The following is an 11,356-nucleotide window of genomic DNA, read 5'->3' as shown; positions in this document are numbered from 1 at the left end:
GACAGCCAGACACCACCCTACGGCAGTGAGCTCAGAGCTCCTTATTAGCCGATCTCTGGGTAGGTCTGAGACCACTCACACACCACACACCGGGACAGCAAGGTCACAACTCCTTGACTAACGTCCCGTACCTACTCGCTGCTAGGTGAACAGGGGCTACACGTGAAAGGAGACAAACCCAACTTATCTCCGCCCGACCGGGGAATCGAACCCCGGTTCTGTGTGTGTGTGTGTGTGTGTGTGTGTGTGTGTGTGTGTGTGTGTGTGTGTGTGTGTGTGTGTGTGTGTGTGTGTGTGTGTGTGTGTGTGTGTGTGTGTGTGTGTGTGTGTGTGTGTGTGTGCGTGTTCTTACATAAGAACGGGTCAAATGTCAAGTGGACTTTTCTTCCACCAAAAACAGCTCTCCCATATTATTGATTGGCAAAACACAAAAGTTATTACATCATGTCATAACATTGTAGAAAGGAACATAATTGAATCATGTTACATTAAATATAGTTTTGAAAATAATATGAATTTAAGCTTAGGTTTGTATAAGGTAGATAGCTTTATTATTAAAAAGATTGTGTATACATTGTGACGAATGTGGATAGGAGGTAAAGAGAACACGGGCAAAGTATTTCCCTCAGCCCGTGTTCCCTTTACCTCCTATCCACATTAAAAAGACTGTAAGTAATTCTTCTGGAATCGGGTAACATTGGACCTTTCCCAGCTCCTCTACCATGATGTACTTATTATGACCTTTGGTCATTTTCTGTATTCTATGTACCCTGATGATGTCTTGAATAGACGAAAACGTTCGGTATTCATTTCTTTTATTTTCCAAGTGGTTTCTGTGAATATTGTTGTCACGTGTGCTTATTGATTTTATTTTGCATATATATATATATATATATATATATATATATATATATATATATATATATACAAGTTATTCCTGACTAGTTTCGCAGATATGCTTTGAGTATGTTCAATAAGTAATGAGAAAATGTCAAGCGAGACATTAAATATGATTTGATCAAAATACTACTTCATGGTGAAGTACACATACATATATTCTATAAAATGACTAACTGGCAACTTTCTATATTTGTAGGTTACGCCATCAAATTTTGTGTTAAACTTAAGAAAACCAAACAAGAAGCTTATGGAATGTTAAAGGAGGCCTATGGGGATGAACAGATGAGCCAAGCAGGTTTCTATCGGTGGTTTAACAGATTTTCTGAAGGAAATGATCAGGTTGAGGATGAACCCAGATCTGGAGCACCGAAAAGTGCACGCAAGAATGAAAACATTGAGGATGTGCAAAGGTTAGTGATGCAAGACCGTCGAATATCTGTGAGGATGATACTAGGGGTGATCAGAAAGTAATGACAGTCGGACTCGTAGCTGAGAGACTATAAATGTTGGGGGGGCGGGGAGCAAGGGGCAGCAAGTGTTGCCTGTTGTTACATGTTTGAGCTTGTTGCTGTTTGTCTAGCTTACATTTTATCGTTGCGCTGTGCGATTGCGTCATTGTTGGTTTCCCTCTCTAACCGGAAACATGGATTTTTCGAAAGAAGGCTGCAGATTCTACACCTTCACAAGGTGGAAACTCGGGAAAAAAGCAACGGAGATCAGAGAGGAATTGTTGCAAGTTTTTCCCGAGTCTACTCCATCACTGGAAACTGTTTCCCGCTGGATTCGAGCTTTCGCAGCCGGAAAATTGCAGCTAGAAGATGATCATCGTCCTGGCCGCCCTCGGACATCCGTGACCGAAGCAACGACGGTCCGTGCGCGGGCCATCATTGACGAAGATCCAACTGTTACTCTTCGATTCTTATCCTTGGAGCTCGGTGTCAGTTATGGGAGCGCACATGACATCGTGCATGAACACTTAGGGCTGAGGAAGAAGTGTGCTTGATGGATACCTCATTTGCTTACGGAAGAGCAGAAGAGCGAACGGGTGCGGATTTGTCGTCTATGGCTGGGTGAATTCGAGCCAAATGGTACGAAACGGTTCTCAGATGTAGCTACCGGAGATGAGTGTTGGATTTCTTTCTTCACCACCAGAGACAAGCAGTCTAACATGGTGTGGTTGAGTGATGAAGAACCTCGACCTCAGATTCTGAAGGAAGGATTTCGCAGCAGGAAGCGCCTTTTCACCATCTTCTTCAATTCACAAGGACCAATGTGTGTGGATGTAATGCCTCAACAGTGTACTATCACAGCCCAGTACTACACTGATCACGTCCTTCCTCGAATCCTGGAATATCAGGCCAAGACTGCACCAACCCGTCGCCGATCGCGCCTTTTGCTGCACCATGACAATGCTGCCCCCCACAAAGCTCGCCTCACTGTGCAGTTCCTGGAGCAGCAGGGGATCACACTTCTCCCCCACCCACCCTACTCGCCTGACCTTGCTCCCTGTGATTTTTGGTTGTTTCCAAAGATCAAGGGTGCGATCGCAGGGAAGCTGTTTCATCGCATCCAAGATCTGGCGCGAGCAGTCAATTCAGAGCTACGAGGTATATCGGCTTCTGAGTACCGTGAGTGCTTCATGAAGTGGCGAAAGAGGATGGAACGTTGCATAGAGGTAGGAGGGGAGTACTTTGAAGGAATGTAGGCCACTATTTGGATTTACCTCTGTACCGTGAAAATATATGGTATCACTGTCATTACTTTTTGATCACTCCTCGTATCTGAAGCTGTTGTTATTAGAATTGGCACAGTAGAGACAGTTCTGACCGAAGATCTGAAGCTCCACAAAGTCTGTGCCAAGTTCGTGCCAAAGATCCTCTCCGACGACCAGAGGTAGTTTCGTGTGGAATGTTGCACTGACATTTTCGAAATGATAGAGGCTGATTCAGGTTTCCTGAATAAGGTAGTGACTTGCGACGAGAGTTTGGTGTTCACCTACGACCCTGGGAGCAAACGTCAGAGTTCTCAGTGGAAACATGCGACTTCTTCCAGACCCAAAAAGGTAAAGATAAGCAGATCGTAAGAAAAGGCCATGGTCATTCCTTTCTTTGACTCCCAGGGGCTCATTCACATTGAATGGGTTCCCCAGGGTCAAACCGTCAATAAGGAATATTACCTTACTGTTCTGAAAAGGTTCAGGGAGAAGATGAGAAAGAAAAGGCCTCTGCAGTGGAGGAGTGGTCAGTGGTGGTTCCGCAAGGACAATGCCCCATGCCACAAGTCAACGCTGGTGACCACCTGGATGGCCGCCAGGGAAATGAAAGTAGTACAACACCCACCCTACAACCCTGACCTAGCCCCTTGCAACTTCTTCCTGTGCCCACGCATGAAAGACAGCCTCAGGGGAACCAGATTCCGGTCAACAGAAGAGCTGAAAGAGGCATTGAAAAGTTACCTGAAGGGACTAGGGAAAAAGAAATTTGAAGAGATCTTCCAGGATTGGGAGAGACGCATGCAGAAGTGTGTAGATGCGAGAGGCAATTATTTTGAAGGAGACAAAATTTTGTAAGCTTATGAAAATAGTGTCTCTCCTGACATTTTCTCATTACTTATTGATCGTAGTGGTATATATATATATATATATATATATATATATATATACATACATATATATATATATATACACACACATATATATATACATATATATATATATATATATACACCCCACATACCATTTTGTATACCACTCCACTGAGAAAGCATACCTGCAAAACTAGTCAGGAACTGACTCAGACTAAGACTCCTGTATTTCCTATTCCCACTTACGTCAGCCTGTCAGAATATCAACTATATATATATATATATATATATATATATATATATATATATATATGTATGTATGTATATATGTATATATGTACACACACACACACACACACACACACACACATATATATATATATATATGTGTGTGTGTGTGTGTGTGTGTGTGTGTGTGTGTGTGTGTGTGTGTGTGTGTGTGTGTGTGTGTGTGTGTGTGTGTGTGTGTGTGTGTACAACACTGAATGGGTCCCACTGATTAGAGATACATTTTAACAACCACAATGCACTTTAATTCTAAGCCATCAACATTGGGATACGCGATGGAGGCCGACATGCAGAAATTGAAATGTGGTACTGCCAAGGACTCGAACCCGGCTAGCGCATGACAAGTGCTGAAGTAACTTACCGATTACGCCATCAACAGAGATATAAGTTGAGCGCAACTTTTCTTATATATTTGTATGCCCATTTTCCCGCATTCGTATACTTACCAATTGTACTATTATAGTGGAGATGGGTTGAACGCAAAATTTTGTGTATGTGTATGCAACTCGAGCATACAAATATATAAGAAAAGGTGCGCTCAACTTATATCTCTCTTGATGGCGTAATTGGTAAGTCACTACAGCACTTGTCATGCGCTAGCCGGGTTTGAGTCCTTGGCAGTACTGCATTTAAATTTCTTTATGTCGGCCTCCATCGGGTCTCCCGATCTCGATGGCTTAGAATTAAAGTGCATTATGGCTGTTAAAATATATCTCTAATCACTGGGACCCATCCAGTGTTGCACAAGTACTTTCCCACGTTCGTATACTTACCAATTATACTATCATAGTGGAGATAGGTTGAACGCAAAATTTCGTGTATGTGTAACTCGAACGTACAAATATATAAGAAAAGGTGCGCTCAACTTATATCTCTCTTGATGGCGTAATTGGTAAGTCACTACAGCACTTGTCATGCGCTAGCCGGGTTCGAGTCGTTGGCAGTACCATATTTCAATTTCTGCATGTCGGCCTCCATCGGGTCTCCCAATGTTGATGGCTTAGAATTAAAATGCATTGTGGTTGTTTGTATATATATATATATATATTGTTACGTACGTCAAGGTTAGTCTAAGGGGGGAACATACATAACATTTCGAAGTGAATGAATTTAAAGCATACAATAACATTTAACAATATTTATTACCAACTGACATTCCCAACAAATACAATTAAACTTTACATTAAATTAGACTTAAATTAAATTAACACTATTCAACTTGACCACTAGGAACTTGAACAAATTAAGAACTTGAGTACACAGAGAATTTGGTTCCTTCCGCAACGCCCTACGTTACCAGCACCGAAGGGATGATGAGTAGTCCGATTTCGTCTCTCGTCCACCAACACCAGATTAGAAGCGAGTGTATTCAGCTTACAGCTGAGACTGACTCATGGGGCGGTGAACCCTCATTTTATAGGAGAGAGTCGAAACCTCAGGTGCTTCGAGGGTTTGAAGCCGGCTCGATGAAACATGGTGCGACGTGGCGGGGTGTGATTCAGAAGTGTCGTAGTGGTTGTTAGGTGGTAATAGGTGGTTAGTAGAGGTATACCTTACACTCCCCCACCATTAAGACGCCGCCACATCGGGATGTAGAGGCGGTGAGTGAGAATAAGATGGTTTATATACGGCTCAGGGTATCGGCCAACACGTTTTGGGATCCGGTGATATGGTGGATGTCTATGTTAAATGGTTGAAGGAACAGAGACCACCGAAGCATCCTTTGGTTCGAAGTTTTGTTACGGTGTAGAAAAGTCAGAGGGTTGTGGTCGCTGTATATTTTGAGAGGTTTTATGCTAGGTTGAAGGTAGCACTCAAACTTCTTGATAGCAGCCACTATAGCCAGTAGCTCCTTCTCTACAGTAGAATAGTTGAGTTGATGGACGTCTAGTTTTGCAGAGAAGTAGGCCACTGGGTGAAGAGTGTCTGTGTTCTCCTGGAGAAGTACAGCTCCAATAGCGACATCACTAGCATCGGTGTGGAGAACGAAGGGTTTAGTGAAGTCTGGTGACCGTAGAACTGGGTCCCTTGTAAGCATCGCCTTAAGATGTTCGAACGCGGCTTGACAATTTTGTGTCCACTTGTATGGAACAGAACCGCTGGTCAGCTTGGTGAGAGGAAGTGCAGCTTCGGCGAAGTTCGGGCAGAATCTCCGATAGTACCCTGCCATACCCAAAAACCTCATGAGCGCCTTCCGGGTAGCGGGAATAGGGTACTCCATGACAGCAGAGATGTTAGCAGTCTTGGGTCGAACGATGCCTTGCCCAACTTCATGTCCAAGATACGTCACTGTAGCCTTTCCAAAGCTGGTCTTGGAGAGTTTGACAGTCAGGTTGGCTTGGCATAATCTGGATAGTACAGCATCTACCTGTTGGAGGTGTTGTTGCCAGTCATGAGAAAAAATCAAGATGTCATCTAAATACACCCCCACACCCTTTAAGTCTTGCAATAGGTAGTTCATTGCCCTCTGAAAGGTGGCCGGACTATTCCTCATTCCGAAGGGCATGACATTATAATGATAGAGGCCAAATGGTGTTGTAAAAGCAGAGATCAATTTAGCCTCTTCTGTTAAAGGTATCTGATAGTAACCTTTCATTAGATCTATTTTAGTAATGTACTGGGCTGTTCCCACCTCGTCAATTAGGTCGTCAACGCGGGGTAATGGATATGCGTCAGGAACAGTTATAGAGTTGACTCTCCTATAGTCCGTACACAGGCGAAGTTGACCTCCCTCCTTCGGCACCAGCAGGCACGGCGAAGCCCAGGGGGATTGACTCGGGCTGGCCAATCCGTGGTCGAGCAGGAAGTTGACCTCACTCCTCATCTGCTCTCGCTTCTGGGGGTGGATTCTATAAGGATTGTGCCTAATAGGAGAAGATCCAGGTACAAGCTTCACGTCATGAGTGGCAATGTTGCAGATGCCGGACACATCTTTGAAGAGAGAGTCATATTTGTGAATGATTTCAGTTACATTATTGGCATGTTCATTCGTGAGATGACTAAGGTAGGGAACTAGGTTACCAAGTATATGCGAATTATCGGTAGGATGGGAGTCAATGTTCGGTAAAATCTTGTCAAAATTAATGTACATGGCATTATTAGGTGTATGAGACATAACATTAGGTACAGTATTCACCGCTAACACTTGTTTCTCATAGTCTAGTAGTGGGCTAGTGGTCTTATATGGTTTAATTAGGTTCACATGAATATGTTGGGTAGCCTTGCGACGGTCGGGTGTTGAAATTACATAGTTAGAATCTGATAGTTTCTTAGAAATTTTGTATGGTCCATGATATTTAGCGCTAAGAGGTGAACCAGAGATAGGGATGTATGCCAGGACTAAGTCCCCCTCTTTGAACTCTCTGACCAAGGCTTTTGAGTCAAAGTTAGTCTTCATTACAGACTGGGCATGAGCTAGGTTAGTTTTGGCAAAAGAACGAACTTTATCCAAGTTAGATTTAAGAGAGGTAATGTAATTGTTTACCGTGACTAACTTTGTAGAAGGTAAGGAGATCAAATGATCTTTGATGACCTTGAGGGGTCCTCTTACCTTGCGTCCAAAGAGCAACTCAAAAGGTGAGACCCCTAGGGATTCTGATGGTGTTTCCCTTATGGCAAATAGAAGAAATTGCAGGCCCTCATCCCAATCTCTGTCTTCCTCACAGCAGAACTTCCTAATCATAGATTTCATAGTCTGATGAAAACGTTCCAAGGCCCCCTGCGACTGAGGATGGTAAGCTGTTGATAGAGTTTGTTTAATACCGAGCAGCTTTAGAACTTCTGCAAATAGAACACTGGTAAAATTGCTACCTCTGTCTGATTGGATTTCTTCTGGGATTCCAAAGGTCGTGAACAAGTTAGTGAGTGTATTAGCAACAGTTTTAGCAGAGATATTCTTAAGAGGAAAAGCATCAGGGTATCTTGTAGTTGGGCAAAGTGTGGTGAGAATGTATTGGTTGCCTTTCTTTGTCTTTGGGAGAGGTCCAACAATGTCTATAATTAATTTACTGAAAGGCTCAAAAGGTACTTTAATAGGCTGCAATGGATATGGTGGTATAGTTTCATTAGGTTTCCCAACAATCTGGCATGGGTGGCAATTCTTAACAAATTCAGCTACATCTTTTTTCATGCCAGGCCAATAAAACTCATTCAGAAGGCGAAGATATGTCTTCCTTATTCCTAAATGACCTGAGAGACCTTGGTGAGCTACTTCCATTATAGGAGTTCTCAAGCTGGTGGGTAATACAATTTGGTGACATTCTGCCCAGGTGTCATCATCTGATAATTGCGGTGGTCTGTAAAGTCTCATGAGGATGTTATCATGATAGTAGAATGATGGAGGATGTAGAATATCTTCCTTGGGAACTACTTTAGAGTGTAAGGGAGTTAGAGTAGTGTCATTCTGTTGTGCTTCTAATAAACTCTGTTCAGTGAATATTTGTGGAATAGCACTTGGAGGAGGAAGGGGTGAATGTGTAGGTGCGTCTTTTAATTTTTGGGATCGGGTTACCGCACAACTAGGGAACAAATTTGGCTGTTCTCGCTCTAACTCATCAGTAGGGTTATGCGTTAAGGGAGTGTCACTCAAAATGATAGGAGCAGGAGTTTGTACAAGTCCACCAGCTATGTCATTACCAAGAAGTAAACTACAGTCTGGGATAGGAAGGGAAGGTTGTTCGCTCACCGCCACCGTTACAGGTCCCTGAACAATGCCGCAGCTGAGGTGCACCCGAGCTAGTCTCAAAGGAAACTGGCTGTTAAAGTCATGGAGGTACACACTTTCGCCGGTATAATTGCTGTCTATACCAGGAACAGATGACTTTAGTATAACCGTCTGGGCAGCAGCTGTATCTCTCACGATACGAATGGGGTGCACCTCGCCACCATCCTCCAGAGACACGGCACCAAGTGAACGGAAAGGCTGAAAGATATCGGCAGTTTTACTGGTTGGCACAGGCAGAATTGCAGCTACAGGTTTGCTGGGAGCAGTAGTTTGTGACACTTTACATTTAGGGTCTGGGCATTGTTTTATGTGGTGTCCACGTCTTTTACAAAATGAGCAGGTTAGATTTGTTTTTAAATTACTCTGATCTACCAGCTCACCATCCTTAAACCCACTATTAGACTTTACATTATGCTGGAGCACTCTCCTCTCCCTGGTGGGCGAACGATGGACCAGGGAAAACACATCAGCCAACTGTGCGGCCTTAATCAGGTCATTTTCTCCCCTATCGATGAGGTGCATTTTGATAGAGTAGGGAATCTTTCTTATAAATTCCTCTAATGCTATAACATTAACAAGTTCATCAAAAGTATTAACACTGGCTGACTTTAACCACCTCTTAAGACCCCTTAATTTCTCAGAGGCAAATTCATGGTAAGTTTGATACTGAAGTTTATTAAGTGACCTAAATGCTTGTCTGTATCCTTCTGTACTGATTGAGTACGAAGCTAGAATTGCTACTTTAACCTCGTCATAATTAGTGTTATCGTCCACATTATTACATACTTTAAGTGCTTTATCAGACAGCTTAGGTTTAATAAGCCAAACCCAGTCAGGTTTAGGAATTTCAAAGTGTAGAGCTGTGGATTCAAATTCCCTAAAGAAAGACTCAGGATCACTATCAGGAAATGTAGGTATAAGCTTGACATACTTCAGCAAATCAGTCTTAGTTTTAGGAGAGTTGGCATTGTTTTGAATGTCTAATTGCTTAAGTTGAAGTTCATGAGCCCTTTCCTTTTCTCTTTCTTCTCTCTCCTTCTCTCTTTCTTCTCTCTCCTTCTCTCTTTCTTCTCTCTCATAGTCTATTTGCATTTGTTGAGACATTAGCTTCACTTTCTCTAGTTCAAGTAGTAGATTAGGATCTGAAGTTTGTAACGAACGTGAAGCTTCGAGGACCTCTTTATCCCCTAAGTGAGCTAGAATTAGAGCACGTAGCTCATCTTTCCTTAAGTCAGGTTTGAAAGAGATATTGAAGGTCTTTGCTATATACTTTAAATCGTCCTTACAAATATTAGTCTCTTTGAATTCTTGGATCTCTGGGTTACCCACAAACTCAGTCGCTTTGAAATCACTCTGCTTAGCCATGGTTTAAATTTAAAAGATTCCGTACTCTATATACATATATAAGTGAAACCTGCTTAGAGCCTGGCAAGTTAACTCGAGAATAAGCTAAAGGCCTTACAGGTATCATGAAGTTTATCACCTGGCATAAACTTAAGTGGCAAGACCGAATTAGGTTCTTGCAAGGTACGTTCTACTCGTAACAAGCCAAAAGGAAACAGGGGGACAGCAGCCCACACTACTGTAAAACAAGGGCCCTATTCATAGGTATACTCTGTAGTTTAAGTAAAAAGTAGAGTATTTGGGTTGGTCAAGTTACAGCGACGTAATCGTGCATAAAGTAAATTCACATAAGTTATAGTAAGCAAGGAAAAGGAGTCACAATTGCAAGCTGTATGTGGGAGAACACCACTTCTGTCGGTAAGAACAATACATAGAACAACCTACTGTACTAACTACCCCTATTTGGCCATTTATAGAGAATTTAAAGCAGGTACAAGCAGGATTCACAATAAATGCACACAAGGTATAGAGACGTTGCGGAGAGAAGTCAAGTTCCAGGTGAAAATATTTTTCAATTTCAAGTTAAATACAATTATCAAACTATTAGAGAGAATCAGAGTGATTACGATGACTTATTACGATCAACGGGTCAGATTCCGGTCGGGCCCCCACAAATGTTACGTACGTCAAGGTTAGTCTAAGGGGGGAACATACATAACATTTCGAAGTGAATGAATTTAAAGCATACAATAACATTTAACAATATTTATTACCAACTGACATTCCCAACAAATACAATTAAACTTAACATTAAATTAGACTTAAATTAAATTAACACTATTCAACTTGACCACTAGGAACTTGAACAAATTAAGAACTTGAGTACACAGAGAATTTGGTTCCTTCCGCAACGCCCTACGTTACCAGCACCGAAGGGATGATGAGTAGTCCGATTTCGTCTCTCGTCCACCAACACCAGATTAGAAGCGAGTGTATTCAGCTTACAGCTGAGACTGACTCATGGGGCGGTGAACCCTCATTTTATAGGAGAGAGTCGAAACCTCAGGTGCTTCGAGGGTTTGAAGCCGGCTCGATGAAACATGGTGCGACGTGGCGGGGTGTGATTCAGAAGTGTCGTAGTGGTTGTTAGGTGGTAATAGGTGGTTAGTAGAGGTATACCTTACAATATATATATATATATATATATATATGTATAATATATATATATATATATATAGAAAAAAACACTGGGAAATAAGAAGCTTAGTCCGAACGTTTTCGTCTATTTAAGACGAAAACGTTCGGACTAGCTTCTTATTTCCCAGTGTTTTTTTCTGCAAATTGTTTTCACGTGTGCCTTGTAAATTACTGCAAAATGTATATATGTACATACATATGTGCATATATATATATATATATATATATATATATATATATATATATAGATGTCCACATACATATGTATATATATATATATATATATACATACATGATAAATAACGTAGAGAGGAGTAATGA

General features: G+C 42.0%; 1 protein-coding gene across 1 annotated transcript; it reads right to left on the bottom strand.

The window, feature by feature from the left end:
• Positions 1-5,392: 5,392 nt before the first annotated feature.
• On the bottom strand, positions 5,393-9,859 carry LOC143030179 (uncharacterized). The gene is made up of 2 exons (XM_076193341.1): positions 9,608-9,859; positions 5,393-9,481 (listed from the first exon to the last, which is right to left on the bottom strand). Exons 1-2 carry the CDS (start codon positions 9,857-9,859, stop codon positions 5,393-5,395), a joined length of 4,341 nt encoding a protein of 1,446 aa, XP_076049456.1.
• Positions 9,860-11,356: the final 1,497 nt, after the last annotated feature.

This window comes from Oratosquilla oratoria, chromosome 12 (assembly GCF_046742065.1).
Source record: "Oratosquilla oratoria isolate Oo_2021 chromosome 12, ASM4674206v1, whole genome shotgun sequence".
NCBI lineage: Eukaryota > Metazoa > Arthropoda > Malacostraca > Stomatopoda > Squillidae > Oratosquilla > Oratosquilla oratoria.
Note: the sequence above shows the minus strand (reverse complement) of the source record. Positions and strands in the feature narration are given on the sequence as shown.